The 21,542-nt window shown below is 39.1% G+C and overlaps 1 protein-coding gene across 4 annotated transcripts in view; it reads right to left on the bottom strand.

The window, feature by feature from the left end:
• KSR2 (kinase suppressor of ras 2) overlaps window positions 1-21,542 on the bottom strand; it is a 287,053-nt gene that overhangs the window by 98,794 nt on the left and 166,717 nt on the right. For all 4 annotated transcript variants that reach the window (XM_072142484.1, XM_072142493.1, XM_072142503.1 and 1 more), the window contains 4 exons: window positions 18,467-18,536; window positions 12,703-12,786; window positions 8,145-8,212; window positions 5,879-5,997 (listed from right to left, as the gene is read on the bottom strand). In XM_072142484.1, the coding sequence (XP_071998585.1) occupies window positions 5,879-5,997; window positions 8,145-8,212; window positions 12,703-12,786; window positions 18,467-18,536 (341 nt within the window). The remainder of the gene's footprint in view (window positions 1-5,878; window positions 5,998-8,144; window positions 8,213-12,702; window positions 12,787-18,466; window positions 18,537-21,542) is intronic.

Raw genomic sequence — 21,542 nt, 5'->3', positions numbered from 1 at the left:
GACACAATGCCTGAAATCCCTCCATACCATCTGGGAAGATGCTGGAAGCAGATGGCTCAGCAGCCATCCAGTCAGTTCTACAAAGGAACAAGTGAACATTGTGCCCTCAGCATAACCCCTCGGTCCCTCGTCCGCTGCTCCTGTAGTAATTCAAGCATGCTTCCCCAATACATTCATTAAGAATCGTGTGACGTTATTCAATGACTGACCCTACAACGTTTACACCACTAGCACTGATTCATCATCTTAACCTTTTATAACATCAAAACTTCAATAAAATATATAAAAACTGTGCAAACACAAGTTGTTCTAATTGACATTTTGTGACCAGTCATTGGAGTGTAAGCTCTATGGTCAGAAGCAGTTGCTCATGAATTGACTGAACACATTACATGCATCACAATAAAGAGCTCTGTCATTTATATTATACACACAATATATTTCAGGGAAAACAAGGAAATGATCTTTACGTTATTAAAGAGAACCCGTCATGCAAAATAACCCTCCTAAACTAAATATATTTTCATAAACTGCCATTAGAAAGCATTGCCTCTATCCCTTCATTGTCCCTCTACATGCCTGTAAACCTAAGCAATGAGGTCCTAAAGCTGTATGCAAATGACCTGTGAAATGTCCAATGAAGCATTAGCATATTCAAGCTGTCCACTCTATTCATGAGTGGGAGGCACAGCCACACCCCCAGTGCATGACTGACAGCCTGTATAATGATGTGAGGCTGTATAATGATGTGCTTCCTGGTGCTGGTGGCCACGCCCCCAGTGCATGACTGACAGCCTGTATAATGGTGTGAGGCTGTATAATGATGTGCTTCCTGGTGCTGGTGGCTACACCCCCTGCAGCCTGTGTGTGCATGTGTGTGTGTTTAGGAGAGATATAGCAGCTCCAGGCAGCCATGTTATAGCAGAACATGTCAGATTCATGTGTAGATGATGTCTGTGTCTCTCACCTGTATATTAGGAGGACACAGCATGTCAGCAGATGCAGCACTCACACTATCCATGCTTTACTATACATTACACACAGACATGAGCAGGGGGAGGAGAGGGGAGGGGGAACAGGAGTGACATCACTGCCTCTGACCATGTGACCAGCCTCATTTACATAATAAAGAATAAATGATTTTACAATGAATAATGTATGAAATGACTAGATAAAGGCTGGGATGGGATCCTTGTGAGCTGCTCCAACAGGCAGAGGTGACAGGACAAGTGACAGAGACCTGATGACAGGTGTCCTTTAAGGCGTAAAGGATTTAAGTTATTGAGGCGTTACTTTTTTTATTCATGTAAATGCATCAGTTCTATTCTATATATAAAGCCATTTGTTCTGAAAGAAAGATAAGGCACCGCGCCTTTGGAAATATCTGTCATTGTCTATACTCTGCACACATGAATTATTCGCTGATGGAGAGAAAACATACATGTCTGAGCAGTAAAACGGGAACATATGTAATAGTCTCAGATGTAACTCCTACTTTGTTCTCCATTTCGAATGTCAAACTTATTTCTGGTTTGTCCGCTCAGAGTTTAGTGTTATGCTTATCCAAGACATTTCACCATTTTATGATACTTTATTGCTTAATCTTTTTGCTTGGGGCATTGAGCTCTCTACAAATGTGTAACGATTGGTATAATGTTCTTAGAATGAAATAAAAAAGGAAAATATACACATAAACATCAGCCACTTATATCAGACGCAAACTTAAAAAATATTTCAAATGAAATATAATTTCTTAAAGGGTCTTCAATCTTTTTGATATTGAGGTCTTATCCACAGGACAGGTCATTAATATGAAACCCAACAGAAGTCTGACACTTGGGACCCCCATAGATTAGCAGACTGCTGCTTCCTCCGGGCCAGAGTCTATACAGGGAATGGTGTCGGCTGAGCAGTGGCCAGGCTGTGTTACCACATCTCAATGGAATCAGTCACTGGCAACTCCAGCTTTCTCAAGACTCCTACATACCAGGCATAAGATAATACTTATTTGGCTTCCATTGCACAACAGGGCTGGATCTACAGGAGTTGAGGAAAACTAGAAGCCAACATTTGACATACTGGCGGCTACCCACATTTTAGTGCACATAGGAGGCTAAAAAATAAAACTAGATACAAGTGATAAACAGAGTGGGGCACATTTACTAAGGGTCCGAATCACATTTTTTCCGTTTTGCGCCAATTTGCCAGGGGTTTTTGGCGCACGCGATCGGATTGTGTCGCATCGGCACCGGCTTGCATGCAATGAAAACCGGGGGCGTGGCCGTCGGAAAACCCGGCGGATTCGGAAAAATCGCACTATTTTTAAAAAAAAAGGGTTACTTGACACACACAAGCATGCACCAGGAATAGGATGGTGAACTCCGGCGGACCTTGGCGCAGCAGCGACACCTGGTGGACATCGGGCGCACGACCTTAGTGAATCGCCGGAAGACCCGAATCCTCGGCTGGATCGCGACAGGACCGGGTAAGTAAATGTGCCCCAGTGTGTGTATATTTGAATAAAGCAGGGTCGGACAACTTATTTTGCACAGTAGCCAAAGGATTGTATACTAGTATGTATTGTAGGTGTGCGAACACACTTGGAAGTGCAAGAGTTCCCAACCCTCTAATCAATAGTAAGTAAAGTTCAAGCATTCCTCTTAAACGCAAGTAAAACTTTTTTATGGTTGGTAATTACTACAAAAGATCTAAAAGCCGTGTAAAGCTTCAGCCGATACAGCCTTTATCAAACACAATCGCCATGTATGCAAAATAGTAGTAATGTATCTGAAGTAAGCTACAAGAGAGTGTGTCTGTCCCCAGATTAGGTTATTAGAAAGTAACTGTGTACCCCGATGAGGTTGCTAGAGAGTAAGTGTGTACTCAGTGGAGGTTTCTAGGGAGTATCTGTGTACCCAAGGAGGTTTGCTAGAGAATAAGTGTGCACTCAGTAGAGATTTCTAGAGAATATCTGTGTACCCGATGAGGCTGCTAGAGAGAATGTGTGCACTCAGTGGAGGTTTCTAGAGAGTATCTGTGTACCCAAGGAGGTTGCTAGAGAGTATGGGGCAGATTTACTTACCCGGCCCATTCGCGATCCAGCGGCGCGTTCTCTGCGTTGGATTCGGGTCCGGCCGGGATTTATGATGGTAGTTCCTCCGCCGTCCACCAGGTGGCGCTGCTGCGCTGAAGTCCGCTGGAGTGCCTCGAAATACACCGGCCTATCCTGGATGAAGGTGAGTGAAATTTTCGCGACACAATTTTTTTAAAAAATGCGGCGGTTTTTCCGAATCCGTCGGGTTTTCGTTCGGCCACGCCACCCCATTTCCGTCGCGTGCATGCCGGCGCCGATGCGCCACAATCCGATCGCGTGTGCCAAAATCCCGGGGCAATTCAGGTACAATTGGCGAAAATCGGAAATATTCGGGTAAAGCGAATTGGGCCCTTAGTAAATGACCCCTTATGTGTGCACTCAGTGAAAGTTTCAAGAAAAAATTTGTGTACCCCAAGGAGGTTGCTAGAGAGTAAGTGTGCACTCAGAGGAGGTTGCTAGAGAACATCTGTGCGCCTCAAGGAGGTTGCTAGAGAGGAGGTTGCTGGAGTTGCTAGTGCACTCAGTGGAGGTTTCTAGAATGTATTTGTGTCCCATGAGGAGGTTGCTGGAGAACATCTCTGCGCCCCAAGGAGATTGCTAGAGTATGTGTACACTCCTGTAGATATATGCACAACCATCATACAGGAGATACATCGGGGGACATTTACCAGGGCTTGTACAACAGTTTTCTTGCATACAAGACCTGAAATAATCGCACTAGGTAAGTGCCAGAAATTGCAATTATTTCCTACTTTATGATACCTTCATGCCAAGCATGGAAGGGGCACGAAGGAAGACGTGGCTGGGTGGAGTAGTGGATTGGCGTGTTCCCATGTATGTGCACTCGCTATAGCCTGCAAAGGTTCGTGACTGATATTCATGATGACGTTTGCAGATCAGGGCTCAATTGTACAACAGGCCTGGTGATGTATCTGGTGGCTCCAGAGGGGTGGGGACTTCATCATACACCAGTGCACCAGTGTCACATATGATCATTTTTCCCTATTATACATGCACGGAGATTGTGTTTTGCAAAAGGACGTACCAGCCGAAACATTACACAGTTTTTGTATTTTTTTGCTTATCACCCAAAAAATGTTTTACCTGCATCCTAAAGTGCTTGGACGTCACTTACTGTTGTATTTATGCTATATTTATGCTAAGCCTTTTTCTAATGTATATTTTTGCTCCAGCTTGCGCACACACAGAAGAGACCACCCTGTCTAATAACCAGCAGTAGCACTGGAAGCATTGGGAAGCTCAATGCTACCGATCTAGAAGTTACCATGCGTCTGATCTTACAGTATAAATGAGAGGAACAGGCTGTAATTGCAATGACTGGCATAAAACAAATCAATGTAATGCAATCAGGTCTATGTTTCCTGTTATCTGTTGTGTGGTGAAGATGTGCGTATTTATCATCTGTCCCTGACTCTATTCATCTGTAGAAATGCATTAACTTCCATGCCAGGACTGTTAATTCTCCGTTATGTATATCCATATGTTCTGGCTATTGATACTGACAACATAAATAAATGTAATTTGATGAACATTGCTTCCTACATTGGCCCCTCCATTACCATCCTCCAATAAGACCAGAACCACATGATTGTATACTGGTGGTAAACAATGAAATCTGTGTGCTGCTTGCTATAAACTAGTATGTCCTCAAATACTGGGAGAAGCCACATATAATATTGAGGTAAGTATAATAGGGTATATTAAAATATTAGAGTGGGTAAGGAAGAGAAGGGGGTGATATCTCAACTACTGTTTTGTACTAGAAAATGTATTTTGAATATCTGGATTACAGAAATATTCTCCTAATACTCGAATGTGGAAAAGAGAAGTGAACATTGTGGTTCAGATGGAAAATATATGGTTCAAGGTTAAGGGTCACACAACTTTCGCAATGAGATGGGAAAATGGTTGAGACATACCAGGGGCAAGGTACAATATGTTATTTTCCCTTTATTTTTAGATGTGGCCAGTGATTTTTTTTTAAATTTGTTCTCCTCCTCTCCATTGAGTTGTGTGGGAAGGGTGAAGGGAAGGGAAGTACATGTATACAGGCGGTCCCCTACTTAAGGACACCTAACTTACAGATGACCCCTAGTTAAAGACGGACCCCTCTGCCCACTGTGACCTCTGGTGAAGCTTTCTGGATGCTTTACTATAGTCCCAGGCTGCAATGATCAGCTGTAAGGTGTCTGTAATGAAGCTTTATTGATAATCCTTGGTCCCATTACAGCAAAAAATTTTGGAACTCCGATTGTCACTGGGGCAAAAAAAAAATTTTGTCTGGATCTACAATTATAAAATATACAGTTTCGACTAACATACAAATTCAACTTAAGAACAAACCTATAGACCCTATCTTGTATGTAACCCGGGGTCTTCCTGTATATGTTTCTCTTTATGGAGATGTTGGAGCTGTAATATATGTATGCATTGTTATCTTGCTTTTTATATTTGTAAGTGTGTATAAATTAATAAAATATACATGGGAAAAAATGACAAGCCTGTATTCTCATAACATGATAAAGGCAGATATTTATCCTCTTGGCCTGTGACTAGTGAAAAACTGCAAGCAGAGATCTTGGAAGCCATAAGGGATTGATACAGAGCGTATATTTTGAAAATTCTGTGGTGGTTACTTGCAAAAAAAAAGTGAAAGTTTTTCCTATGGACTAATATTCTCATGGTCCGGACATCTGCATTTTATGTACCACTGGACAAATAATATTCAGTCAAACTGGGTTATACTGGGCAGTTATTACTTACCTTATTAATTTTGTTGGTTTTAGGAAGGGTTTGGCTAACATGGAGGTCTGAGTACCGCGGAGGTTTTCTTAAGGGATTGTTGATGTCACATGGCACGGATTCAGTCCTAACTAGTCGTGCTGAAAAAATATATAACAACTATTAGAGACATTTTATTTTGAAAACCAGATCTCAAGGTTGTAAACCTCTTTTTGTGGCATTGACACCTGTAAATCTAGATGGCGCTATCCAATATTATCTGAAAGTAGTGACTACAATCCACTCCGATTAGTTAATGCTGGCATGTGTTTATGTTGTATGCGGATGGTTTATTTTATATTAGTGCTATGCAGAAAGCATGCATCATCCTTGTACTGTGACATCTCTGTATGAATTAATCATTGTGTTATGTTTATTATCTCTGTCCCTTGACATTACTGTGTATTACTTCCACATGTTGATATCACTATACACCATGCCCTTTTCCATGTGTTCTTTGTTATTCCTGTTTTGTTACATAACTTCACTGTGACTGAAATCTGTAAAGTGGATTTCTTTAGTTAGTTATCTCATAGCGGGATCATCACCCAGCATTGTATATATTATCTAGGTTCTTTGATATATGTGTAAGAATTATTCCAGAGACATTACTGGGGTGTATAGAAACTGTTTGCTAATTAGCTATAAAATGACAGAAACCGGTATATAATTTATTGTTTCTTGCCAATACCATCCCGGCATACAAACCATCATTTAAAAAAATATCACTAGCACAATAACAGATTAGAAGTTAAATGGAATTTGTTACTTTGGACTTGGAGTCTTGTCTGCAACCAGAATGTTATAGAGCAGAAGGAGCTGGTGAAATTAATATATACAGGCGGCCCCCTACTTAAGAACACTCGACTTACAGACGACCCCTAGTTACAAACGGACCTCTGGATGTTGGAAATTTACTGTACTTTAGTCCCAGGCTACAATAAACAGCTATAACATTTATCAAATGTGTCTGTAATTAAGCGTTATTGATAATCCAGGTTCTTATGACAATCCAACATTTTTAAAATCCAATTGTCACAGAGACCCAAAACATTTTTTCTGGAGTTAAAATTATAAAATATACAGTCCCGACTTACATACAAATTCAACTTAAGAACAAACCTATAGACCTTATCTTGTACGTAACCCGGGGACTGCCTGTAGTTCTGAAAGGAAAAATGCTGTATAATGTTATTTATTCAGTTATTTCTTTCCCATTCTTTCCTAGCTTAGGCATCAAGTGGAAGGCCTAATCACACCATAGGGTTACTGGATCTAAATCTTTATATAAATCTGCTCAGCACTTCTAGCTCTATTGCATGCTGGCTGTAGATGAAACAGTATGGACACACAGGACACTTTATCAAAAAAGTGTTATTTATAGTTAATACGCCACAATTGTCTCCGATGTTTCTGTTCTATAATATGATCCATGCAAATAAGACAATGGGCCAGTTTATGATAGCCCCACCGCTGCTTAGACGCAGCCGGATACATCAAGAGGCTCCCACTTCTTCATGTGTTCGTCGGGGTCCTGTGCAGCATTTATCTTTATGCCAGGTCATAAATAAACACAGCCAGTGAATTTCCACATATGAATATTGACCGGCTGCAGCGACTGTGCAGGGATAGGAACAGCCCGCACTGGGCCACTCCCCGCTGGCCATGTCCCCTCCCCCCCCCTTCACGTCTAGCAGTTACGATTATTTCAGGGCACAGAAGTCCTGATAAATATCCCCCAATTTTCTCAGCTCCTCCTGCTTTATTACAAATTTCCTCTTGATAGGACTCAAATCTACTTAAGCCATCCAACTCTATAACATGCTGCATGCATACAGGATACTACGTACAATCTTCTCAGCTCCTCCTGCTCTATACCATGTTACCTGAAGAAAGGACATTATAAAAATCTACTCAGCTCATCCTGCTATATAACATGCTACCTGCACATAGGACACTATCTACAATCTGCTCAGCCCATCCATCTCTATAACAGGCTGTATACATATAGGATAACATGTACAATCTTCACAGCTAAACTGCTTCATTTACTTTATACAATTATGTATTTTCCCAACAAAATAGAAAATGTAACTCTGCTGGGATCACTAAGGGTACAAAGATCAATTCATATTCTATATTTCACCCAGGAGATCCAAACAATAGCTTGCAAAATTTAATGAAAATCTTGAGTCTTCGTTCGAATAATTTCTAACAGTTAAAATCTCTGTACCAACAGGATACTTACCTCCCCGATGTATAATTAATAAATGACATGGAGGGGCCTCTTTGGTGCATTTGTTGTGGCACTTTAGTCTATCAAAGAAAAAGAAACACAATGAACTAATCAGTACAAAAAGTAATACATGAGTACATACAAGGTGAATTATAGTCAGTTATAAATGTAGCATAACAGTAATAAAGAATTATTTGCTAATATAATATTGCAAGATATTTTGTCATCTACCGCCATTTATTGTGTAGTATGAATACACAATAAGTATTTATTTTCACATTTTAGTTTCGTTTTGTGAATATATCGCGTAGTCTTTTGTGTGGATTGAGCAAACAAGAAAACTGTATCCAGAACCAACAAGAAACTTTAAATTCTTTAGTCTTGCTCCAGACTGATGAGTAAGAATAGTTACACCTTGAACAGAATACACCCAGGTAGTGGAACCCTGATTTTCTCCTCTATTGGAATATTTAATAAAGACTAAAGAATTTTAATTTTCTCTTTGGTGCTGGATTCAGATTTCTTGTTTGCTCATTGTACATTGTCCTGAGGGGATCCGATGCATGAGTAAATCAGTGCAAAGCTCACTATTGCACAAGCCACCGATGTGGCCACCGATCAGTTCCTATGTCTTGCCCCACATTGCCACTGTTACCAATACGAATCAAACAAATCAATAATACAGCATACACTGACAGCTACATGTTATGATGAAGGGTCTCCTGGCCTTCCAAAAAGGAGACTAGCAACTGACATTTCATTGGCAGCTATTTCTGTTTGTATGTATAGGGGTGGTTGTGAGAGATATAGTAGCTATTGGGTGAGTCTGATAAAGCCTTCGGTTATCCAGACTAATGTCTATCAGCAGCTAAAAATGGTTGCCCTGTTAAAGTTTTTCATGAATCCGGGGAAGCAGGACTCACGACTTCCTGTGACATCCCATATCCTGCTGCCTTCCAGCACATGGAGAGGGCTTTACAGTAATTACTAAGCCAGAAATACATGGGATGTCACAGGAAGTCCCGAATCCTGCTGCCCAAGGGTCACGTGACCCAGCAAGCTTTAGCAGGTTATAATATAGGTATTCCTATCAGGATCTTAAACTTACCCTGTAAAAGTTTGCTGAGTGGCCAACCTATTAAGCCATTGCCAGTCACCTATTGTGGTTGTTTATCACCCCAAGAACTAAAGTATGGTATAAGGATGAGATACAACTGCCTAATACCATCTCCATCAACATGTGCAGGGGAGAGGTAACTGCATACACAATGCAAAAATTGCTGTTTTGCCTGACATTTAACGGATGTGTATGGAAAGGGTGGAGATCATGTAACAAGGCTCTTTTAATGCTCCCAAGAGCCCTTCCTACTTATTAGCAAAAGTAGAATTTAAAAGGAAAGAGGCTATGGGTAGCAAATATAAGAAGATTGTCCAGTCACAGTGCCTGGATCTATGAGTAAGAGTCCCTGGTTTACCATGCTTGATGGTAGATTTCCTTTAATGGATTGCTCAGTGTCCATTAACTCCTTTCTGACCGCCGGATGACTTTAGATGTCAGTGGGCATAGGTCTGAAGTCTGCAGTGACGTCTTGAAACGTTGCTGAAGTTTTCTTCTGCTCCCGTGCTAGTTGTGGGAGCAGGATCAGGTCTCAGGTTGTCAGAGACACCAAGAGACCCTATGGAGAAAGGATTTATTACTGCTTCTTCCTTCTCCACTCCTAACAACATCGTGCTGAAGTAGCATGATGAAGAGCATTGTCGCCAGCTCAGTATACTCGGTGGTCACATGAATACTGGGTCTAAAAAGGTTAATCAGAGTTGCTGTGTCTGATCAGACCCAGTACAATTCTAATCAGCATCAGCACTCACAGGGGATCTTATAGATGCCCCAGTTCCATTGGAAAACTTGTAAAAAAAAAAGCTGTGAAAATATCCCCCAGGGTTCTGTTATGACCTCATGGGGGGCATATAAAGTAAACACACACACACTAAAAAAATATGAATACATTTTGATAAAAATACATTTACATTTCCCATTTGCCCAAGACTATACATTTTATATATCAAAATAGGAAATTCATTAATAATAGTGTAATAAAACTAAAAATGTGAAAAATTTTGAAACTTTAATTTTGTTTTATCTAGCCCTATATGTCCCGAAAAAACGCAGCAAACAATTTTAAGGTAGCACACACGTAAAAGAAGTTATTGTCCTTAAACTGGCCCAGTCATTAAAGCCTTTAAGAATAAGAATAAAAAAATGATTGCATGTACTTCAGCCGTGTACCTTCTGTTCATTAAACAGGTGGCACATGGCTAACATGCACTGTCATGTCCTTCTGCCCCAAGTCTATCGCCTCAATCACAGTCCAACATTCACTGCCTACACCAGCTCAAGCTATTTGCATCTTTTAATAGGTGTCCCTTCCCTTATTCTGACCCAGTTTGTTCTTTAACCCCACATTTCCTAAATTGAGTGCAGAAGTTTCTGCACCCAATAAGCTTATTCGGTTATCTACTGTCAAATGGGCAGTGCCAGGCTTATCTTCTCCAGGCCAGGGCCACTTCCTGACAGTACACGGCCTAAGGTGCACACTGGGGTGTGAACTAACGGCACTGATGGTTGGGCAATGGTGGGGGCGACAGAAAAAAAAAGTCCATTCTATGAATGTATGCAAATAGTTGGGTTTGGTAAGGGTGGTGAAAAGTCCTCTTTAGTCAATTTATCAATGCAAGTAAATACAAGGATAGTAACTTGAAATACTTAACAAGAGCATTTGGCCAAGTCTATAACTACCACTGGCTTTTTGATCAACAAACATCACAAAACATTAGCTGTCACGGTTACAGCAGTTCAAGGAGTAGATTTATTCCATCTATTTACCGATTCTTAGGTTGAACAACAGACAAGTAGAAAAACTGTTAAAAACAACTATAACTATCAATTTCACTTAGTTTTTTCATATATTTTTTTTACTTTGGCTCATACCATAATTGACTATATCGTTTTACCATTCCGATTTGATGTTCTAATAAACCAGACATTATTTACCGTGCTTCTAAGTTTGGATGAGTTTTCCTGCGGACCCTCTATGACTGTGCAGCAGTTTGGGTAGTCTATGTTATCAAATACCTATCGTTTTCAAGATTGATTTTGTCCCCGTTTTCATTTTTATGCTGGAAATTGAGTTCCCTCTATTATAGTCACAGCCGCTGAGAACTTTCTGAAGGTTATTTCCAAATACAAAACAGAGTCAAGCATCTGACTGATGTCTCTGCAGTTCATAGTGAAAAAAGACCTGTTATTTAGTGATGTGCTCCTGACTGTTATTGGCCATCAGATTTATTTGTTAAATCTAAAGTGTGAAGGTGAAAATAAAAGGCACACGGAAGACATAAGAGGCCACATAGGGTTATGATGGCTGTGCTGCGGGGCTATTGATGGACCATCTGTATGCATTCAAAATATACACGCATAAATATTTATTACATTTATTGTCTACAGCAAATAAAATATTAAGCTATTTTAACTTCTTTATCAAATTTTAATGAAAAAAAAATATACTAATTGTAGCCTTAAGTATAAAAGAAATATAAAAAAATAATATACAGTGTCTTTATTAGTCAAATATGAAGAAGTGTTTAGGTGTACAGATAAAAAATATGACATTGCAGGGTATTCACTACAGTAGCAACAATCTGCAAACTTATTTATTCCTTGTGTTGGGAACTGACCTATCATAAATGAGTATGTGACATAGTAAATTACTTCTAGTATTGGTAGGCAGGAGGTGAAAATATTGATAAGGAGATATCAATATCAGTGGGGCACATTTATTAAGGGCCCTGGCGCCAGTTTTCTGACAGACTTTGCACGTTCTTTTACGTGCAAACTGCTTGCACAGGTATTTAAGAAGTGTCTGCGTGCACAAGTATCGGCGACCCCTGCACTATTTTTCACACAACACAAATTTCGTCACTGAAAAGTGCGTTCCGGTGTATAGTCGGACTGTGCTCCACATTTATAATGCAAAGTGGGTCGGTAGAAGTGTGTCGCATACCTCATGTTAAAGGTGCACCAAAAAAAGTTGGGGCAGTGCAGGGGGCGCCAAATTCATGAAGAACGTGCGGCACAATTCCTAAATCTCGCTGAATTCCACAATTCCCTGTTTGCCTGTGTAGTCTGCTTTTTAGTAAATGTGCCACAGTGTGTAGTATTGCTGCACTGTATGTAACAATTATAGTATAGAATAAATATCATATATTGGCGATCAATTTTATTTTGCAATATTATTGAGAGTGATTATAAAATCCACACTAATAAAATATCTATCATTAATGTGCAGAGAATTTCATGGCCATTTCATATAAATGAATCTCGCTGTAGATCGAGTAACTTCATATGATTACAACAAAATCTAATATATAAAAATAAGCTGTACATTTTCTTCATACATTCTAAAATAGCTCTTTAATATGGCAACTCTATCAAATGTTTCTTCATTCTCAGTATTGCTACTCCAGCGTAACCTTCATCTGAGTCACTTAACAGTAAGTATGAAGCACATACTTGCAGTTTTTACATTTGAGTCCAAACAGCATCCCTTTTCCACAGACAGTACACGTCTGAGACATCCAATACTTGGTTGAAAACCTAAGAAAGAAGCACAGAGTAATGAGTTGACTTGTAGAAGAAGTTGTAGAAGGCTTATTAGTCATAATGATAAAAGAGATGCAACTTGCTGACCTATAGTCCAAAATGTCTATTTCTCATACATCAAGGATAATACATTTTTGAACCTCATATCTAACAGATATGAAGATTAAATTGATTTCTGTTTTCCATATTTTTTGAGGATGAAGGGTATATTGGTACAAAGTCAACAAAGTTGACTTCAGATTGACTTTAAACTGTTTTGCATTCATTATCTATTTATCCATCCAGTGCATTCCCAGTATATAGCCTGCCGGACCCTGCCCCATTGTATAAAGCCAGCATCTCCCCCCTAGTATATAGCTTGCCAGCCCAAATCCCCCAGTATATAGCCAGCCCCCTGCCCCAGTATATAGCCAGCCCCTTGCCCCAGTATATAGCCAGCAGCGGGGGAAGCCAGAAAGGTGAGGTTTGATATTTTTTTTACTCAAGTATAAGCCGAGTTTGGGTTTTCAGCACATTTTTTTGTGCTGAAAAACTAGGCTTATACTTGAGTATATATGGCTGATACCATAGATTAGGTACACCACACCACGTATAGCCCCCTGACAGGTCTGTGATTCCTGTTGGGCTAGAGGAGGTCTAATATCATGTTTATCTTATAGATACCAAAGTCCTGCTCCTCCACTGTGAGGAAGGGTACTAAGTACAAACAAAAAGTAATTAAAAGGGTTGTATGAAAGTTAAAGACTGAACTGTCTACTTATGTTTTGGACACATAATACTTTAGGAAGCCTGTGGAGAATGGTGTGTAGACAGACGGAGAGGGTGTAAGAGTTCCGAGAGAAACAATACTGTTTGGGTGGAACTGGAAGTGTATGTTAAACATTCACATGGGAGGGAGTGGGAGGGAAGGGGTCTGTATAATTGTTCTCTACAATGTACAATTCTGTATAATTGGAACTTAAAATTTTTTGTACATTATTGTGTGTTCCCCTAAAAAATTAAAGTTATCTGAGTTAAAAAAAAAAAAGAAAAATACAGAATGCAAAGTATTTTTAAAGTGTACCACGTGTTATCATGGTGCTGTTTCCTCATGGGAGGATGTAGGTGGTACTCCTGGTATGTCCCTGGGACATATAATTGATTGTCATTCACATTGTACATAAAGTTGCTGTTCTGGTTTTATTTTCCCTGCAGTGCCTTTTAAATTTAGCAATGTGAAGGATTTACTAGAATGTGCAGAATGGACATCGTTATGTCTGCCTGATATCAAACGTTATACACCAAGTATTAACCTAGCCCAATATTAACGCAAGAAAATGTCTTATCGATGCGAGGATGGCGAGAAAGGATTGGGTCCTATCTCCAATGCTCATAGAAAATACTTCCATTTTAACAGCGTTGAGTTTATTGCACTACTGCCAGGCCTGCACTTAATTTGATTTTTTTTATCATCCTTGCCGAGAGTTTTATCTCATCTTAATAGTTCAGTTGCTGAAATGGGATTCAAATTCAGGCCAGATCCTCCTTCTTGGGAGATGAGTCTGGAAGCGGGAGAGAGGGGAAGATGAGATTGCTCTCAGGTAGGACAAGAATGGCTCAGTCTTTACTGTACTTTAACAGGGAAATCAATCATTTTATACTAAGCAAGAGAAGCGTTTGACTCTGCCAAAATATTATAGTTAACTCTTACAGATACATATATTGAGGTCGAGGTGGAGGATTTATTACATTACCTATACAATGACACTTGTCTTAAATATAAAAATGTCCACTCTTCTAGTAAACAATTTTTGCTTAAAATAATCCCATGATACTAAAAATGATTTTATCTAGTAATAGTCTATATTATTTTTCCTTGTGTTGCTGATTTAAAGGGGTTTCCCAGGTTAAAATAAATTCATAACCTATAGAATAAGATACTCCAAATCAGAATAATGGGGGTCCAACACCCAGCACTCCCAAAGTTTAGCTATTCTCCACAGCTGATAAACAGAAACTTAAACAGGAAGCAGAGAGCTCCATTTTAAATGTAGTGGTGAGACCAGGTTACTGCTGATAAAATCGTAATTATTTGAACAGGAACTTAGATGGAGGGTCTTGCTTCAGCCACTACAAAAAGAACAGAGTTGTCCAGTTCCTGTTACATTCTATGTTTATATGATCCAGAACCGCTGATCTCTGGGGGTTTTAGTTCTTGTTTCTCCACCACTCCAACCTATTCTACGGGTAGGTTATCAGTATGTTTAGCCCAGGCAACCCCTTTAAGTACATGAAGTGGAGGAACCAATGCTCCTGGACTTAAGTCAAAGAAGATCATTGTATGGACATGTAAAGTTTCTACTGATTTTGTTATACATAGCGTTAAAAATTGCTGTATTAATAGTGGACATGGCCAACTTATTCATCTGATTGGTGGGGTTGCCAGGCAGTGGACCCATTTAATATAATGATAGGCCATCAAAATAACAGTCCAGGAAAATGAATTCTCTGAATGAATCATTAGTATTATGTTACATTGCGGTGTTACTAAATTTGTTCACATTTACACTTTGATTTGTGTATACTGTTCTGATTATATTTTGCTGGCTTTCGTTACTACTCCCACTACTACACTCCCAGTGAAACTACTACGGCATGCCAATGGGTATTACATATATAACATTTCTTGTATATTTGATGAATTCAATGTGCACTATGGATGACATGCTTACATCATTAAGTTACTTTGATGGCCACTTTGATGTTACTGTTGTTGCTGATGATTTTATGAATTGATGTTAATTGATGTCATGTTTGCCCAGTGATATCCCCTTGGCTGGCTTCCATGTACCTCTGCATTTTTAAATAGAAATATGTACTTTGTATTTTAAGTGATGAATTAATAAATCATTGTACAGTATATTTATACGTTATTGGTGCTTGTCCTTTTTTGTAAGTAGGTGGCTTTGCATTTGACAAGTGCTTTAACTATATGTTGTAACAGAAATTAAGTAAGACTGTTTCACAATACTAGTATTCTGAGAACTGTATTTTTGGTAGGGGTTATCCCCACATAAGTGGAGAATGAATGTACATACTTTGTATGCAGATATATGAAGTTGGAACCACTCTTAAATTGCAGTAAATGAAGGGGAAGGGGATAATAAAAAGGGAGAGTAATGCACCTGTTAAATCATTATATTGTTGTGTTCTCATGTCATTCTACCATCTTTATTGAAGGATTCTCTACTCATTTAATCTACCAACCTGTAATTTATAATATTCTATAACTTGAACTATTAACAGTGAATAATAACAGTAAACTGGATGACCCTCCATTAATACTAATGATATGATACCAAGGTGCTTATTACCTTTTCCTATATAACATGTAGATCTCTCATACTGGCTCAGTTTATTCATGCACATATGGCTAGGTAAGTGACCTCTTTTCACCATTTACATCTTTATTCAATTGTCCGTTGATAATTTATAGCAGAAGAAAGCTGAGTGACTACTTGATAGCTGATAATAGATGGAATTCCATTAACAAGGCATAGGCACTTTCATAAACCAACGTGTAAGGAATTAGTACCCAGGACTTTATGCCCATGGAGAATGTGTGAGCTCTGCAGGTAACAATAGAGGGGTTCAGTTCTGTTGATTCTTAGGGTTATGTTTAGTGACCGGTGAATATCTACCAGCATCTATACAGTACCATCTATACCATCTCATTGCTAACTGTATAACATGTATAGAGAGCTTGGGAACTCACATTCGTTAGAGCTGCACAAAAAGAAAATTTCAATTTATCCATTCTCTTAAAATTATTTTCCAATTTACAGATTTCATGTAGATTTCATGTCTTAAAGCAGACCAGTCATCAGAATTTTACCGCTGACTCTAGTAATACCTGCTGGTAAAGTGTTAAAAGTCCTCCTCATATTACCTAAAATTATCTGGCACTGAGGCACTGTGCCTTAATTACTGCATTTTTTCTGGTATGCAAATGAGTAGACAAAGAGTTAATTCTGAAGAGCTTTGTGTGTCTCTTGAGATCTCGGCCTGAGCAGACAGGAAGTCTTCTCCCTGTCTACTTCCTGTCCTTACCAGAATACTGTTCCTCTCACTGAATGGTGAATTTAGCAGCGAGTACTGTGTGGGAAACTTCAGATCTTGTCACTATTTCACACACCCCATGATGGGTGGATCCAAACTGTGGTGGGAGGAGTCAACATAGACAAAGGCAGAAAATGTTTAGGGAGCAATTTTACTGGTGGGAGGCAGACCTAAGCTGGGGGACAGTGGGTGGGGGGTGAGATTTATTGTGCCTGTTCTTGATGATATGTTTCCTTTAAGGGTCGATTATTGGGGTCACCTATTCAGGACTGAGAAAGGTTTTATACAATATACAATGGAACTATTGACAATTTAAAAGAAGATAAATGATAAAGTACACAGAAGTCAGGGGACAATTCAATCACTTCATAGAACTGGTGGAACCTGCTGAAAATAGCAGGTGGCAACACAAATCACAAATCTTAGGTCTTTCTTTTTTTTACCATTTTATGGATATGTACATAACATGTCCTACAGCTTAAGAAGCTGCTGCATTATCTTCTCTGCAGTTACTAGGGATTAAGCTACATGTGACATGACTGTACATGTATTTCTTTGGTATTATTACCGCTACATTATTGTTTTGAAGGTTAGTGAGAAAGGAATCAGAATTTAGCTTTGTTGTAAGGAAATACAACATTAGTACAGGCAGTTCCAGGGATATGTACAATATTAGTTTGTACTTAAGTTGAAATTGTATGTAAGTCAGAACTGGTGTATTTTCTAATTGTAACTCCAGAATTTTTTTTTTGTCCCAGTGACAATTGGATTTTCAACATTTCGTGGTGTCATGGGAACAAGGATTATCAATAAAGCTTCATGACAGACACCCTACAGCTGATCATTGTAGTCTGGGTCTAAAATAAAGCATCCAGAGAGCTTTACTAGAGGTCACAGATGTCCTTAAGTCGGGCACCACCTGTAATAGGTTTAGGTTTACTTTTCTTTCATCTAAGAGCTATAAATTATTCTAATGAAAGGGTTTGCTGCTTTCATTCATGTTTGATCCATGATTGTTCATTTTTAAATTATGTGATCTGAATCACATTATTTACAGGTAGGAGCTGGATTTTAAAATTATAGGTCTTTTTAATCATCGTTGTTTTTGAATAGAATAATGACATTTCACAATTTACTATAAATACAAAACTCTCTTGCACTATGTTATAATTGTTATTCCCTATACAGAGACAACAGCATTTCCCCTAGCGGAGGTAGCCTTGATGTACTATGCGATCAGAAAGGCAATGAATCAGTGAAAAAAATAATAATTTTTTGATTCAGGACATGATTTTGGACTTTTTTACTTAGCGCTGCTATTCTGTCTTATTGTAATTTTGTTTTTGGAGTTGTAGTTTATACATTTATTTTTTACCATCAAAAAATTTAAGCCCACAATGGAGGCAAAACAAACTACAGCATAGTCAATTGGATTGTATAGTCTAAGCTGGTGTGTGTTCAATTTCCTTCTGTTATTTTTGTTGTCCCTCTCCCTGCACTAAAAGTTTTTGGGAAAAAATTCAAGTACACCCTTTTATTTTCTGGCTGTGCCAATTTCTGCATAGACTATGATTACCTGTGTTTGATGGAGTTTCCCAGATCTCTGCGTGGAATCTGTGGGGACCAGCGAGGCACTGAAAGTGTGTCTGAAAGCAAAAAAACAATATTAGTTTAAAGCATTAGAATTGCAAGTCCCAGTACAATATTTAAAAATCTGTCTGCAATATAGTATGTTACCAGGACACACACTGGACGGCTTGACAAGATGCCCTGGCATTCATGGAAAGAAAGGATCTTAGTATTAGGTTAATATATATAGTAGTCACGATCAGGCATAACTAAGGGAGAAAGGGCCCCATAGCAGAATTATGAATGGGGCTTCCCCTAACCCCTCAGAAAACAAACATATTTGAATACTCACACATTTATACACACTTACACACATGCAAACACACACTATTGTCCTGCTGTCGCCTCCCTCTCCCCAACATTTCTTATCTGAGATGCTGATCATGCTGTGTACTGTGGAAGATGTGCACTGTTATATACATATTATGCTGTACGATGTGGGCCCCATAGCAGTGTTCATGGCTGCTACTGCTGTAGATGCTCCCCTGGTCATGATTGTAACACAAAGAGTACAGTATCAATGCATGCCATAAATATTGAAGACATTTTATAACTAGTAAATCTACTGTTTCCTCTTTTTATGCCTTGAAAAACTCATATAAAATAAGGAACTATAGAAAGTTATTAGTTATCTGGACCTTGGCCACATCTGTCTTTCTACTTTCCATAGAGAGTCTTGAAAATCTGAAATGTTTTTTTTTTCTACTTATTTAAAACTAACTTGTACTTAAATGAGTCCAGTGGAACCTGGCATTTAGATACTAAGCCAAGATTGTAAAGATGGATCCAGAGACCTGATGCTTTTCTTCTAGTGAAGCAGAGGTAATACCTGCCTATGTCCAGCTGCCGAGCTATGTATATATTATTCTTCCATCCACAAGGGAAATTTGACAAAATTATTCAGTCTAGGGCTGAATCAGAGTCAGTGGGGAGTGACCGCAGAATATAACCTGCACAGCACAGAGGACTGTTTTGGTTTTAATTATAGATCTTTCTTCTGAACATTTCAGTGAAAGTGCTGGGACAGAGGTAATTGACTGAGCTTTGACATTCAGGTCTCTATGTTTCTTTTTGATATTTATCAGTCTGTGATTCTACCAGTGAGGCCAGCAGAGAACAGTGAAACTGCTCTGAATATCCTCACAGCTTGACTGTCCATCCATCACTGCTAATCACCATGTGTACTAGACACTTTGTGAGGTCTCCAAGATAATGGCCAATGGACTTCATTTATGGTAGTTTCCTCTTATTGTCCCCCCCCCCCACTCTGCTTACCATTTTATTGTGTTCCACCTCTTATTGTTGCCCCTTTCTCTGCTCTCTCTCTTTTTGTGTCCCCTCCTCTGCCCCCTTCTTATTGTAGCCAACTTTCCTGCAACCCTCTTATTGTGGCCCTCTTTTCTGGCCACTTTCTCTTTTCCCCCACTTATTGTGCCCCCCTTAAGGTCCCTTTCTTATTGTGGCCACTCTTTCTGTTTCCCCTCTTGTTGTAGCCCCTTCCTCTGCTCACTCTCTTATTGTGGCCCCTTCCTCTGCTCCCCCTCTAATTGTGACCCCATTTTCTGCTCCCCCTCTTATTGAGCCTCTCAATTTTGCAGAAAAATAAATATTAAACACTAGTTACTTATCTTTCCTCATTCCAACGCAGTATTCCTGCCTCCTCTGACATGTTTGTGTGACGCCTGCATGAGCAACAACTTGTTTATATTCTTGGCTTTATGTAGCAGTGAAAGTAACTATATTCGGTGTTGTTTCAACTCTCTCAGTCTGCCTTTTCTTTTGTAGTAGTAAAGCTCTATTTACATTAGATAGATTTTTTTCAGCTCTTTGGGTTGTCCATTTGGGATAGCCCCTAATTAGGAGGCATTCCCCAATGGACGTGCATTCAGATTCAAAATCATTCTCATTAGAACAATTTCTGTTAGATCGAATAAGTTCACCTTTAGGTCGATTTTTTATAACATGGAAGGGGTGGCATGAATCAGCATGTAAAATGGAATTAACTGTAGTTGTTTTACGGGAAGTGGTACTGACTATTTAACTACCTTAAGTGTCAGATCAAGGAAGGAAACTGTTAGAGAATCTATATGAGCAGTTAATCATTGTAGACGATTGCCAAGACAGGATTCATTTGCTGGTGTCTGTATTCCACGTGGACGCCGAGGATATGGAGGAAGATTCTTGGTTATGCAGCCAACATGCTACTGCTGGAGGACTTACTCATCCAGGAAACAAAGGTATGATGGGATTCTACAAGTTTAAGATCTTATATTAATAAACAGATGATTCACCTGAGCCTTGTGTATTAAAAAGATCCCCACAACATTATATGGGAATTCCTTTGTCAACAAATATAATGACATGTTGTCTAAATGTTCTATTTAACTTATGGAATTAACTTGGAAAGTAGTCTTACAAAGTTACAATCTGACATTAGGTATACAAGGTACAATAAGGGATACAAATTACCATCCAGTTATACACCTCCTCCAAATATTTTGATGAATTGGATTAAAAACCAAGACAACAAGATTTAGAAGATTATAAAAATAACATGGTATACGTTTGGAAACGAAATAGGCACATGAGGTCCAGAACCAAATCTATTTAGAAGAAAAATGCTTCTCATAAAAGTGATCATAAACCATCATAAATCAAAATAAAAAGGTTTCTTTTACGGATACGGACATTTCTGATGATTATTCAGGAGAAAGCTCTGACACGATTTCAACATTATCACTACGAGGCAATTTAGATGAAGTTTTTTGTGACACTAATGCCAATCAATAACAATCTATCCCTCCAAAAAAGGCTTTAAGGAGGACCTGTCACCCACATTTTCTTACTAAAGTAAGCAGCTCCTAGTGCTTGAAGAAACGCCGCAGTGTTAGAATGATAGGGTTACCGGAAACCTCTGGTAAAGCTATCAAACACTGCGGCAGGGTACAGTGTAATTGTGGGACAGCTTGCAAAGCTGTCCGACGTATTAATGAGGGGGCCAGGTTGGGCGGGGTTGGGGCATG

The sequence above is a fragment of the Engystomops pustulosus genome, chromosome 1 (assembly GCF_040894005.1).
Source record: "Engystomops pustulosus chromosome 1, aEngPut4.maternal, whole genome shotgun sequence".
NCBI lineage: Eukaryota > Metazoa > Chordata > Amphibia > Anura > Leptodactylidae > Engystomops > Engystomops pustulosus.
Note: the sequence above shows the minus strand (reverse complement) of the source record. Positions and strands in the feature narration are given on the sequence as shown.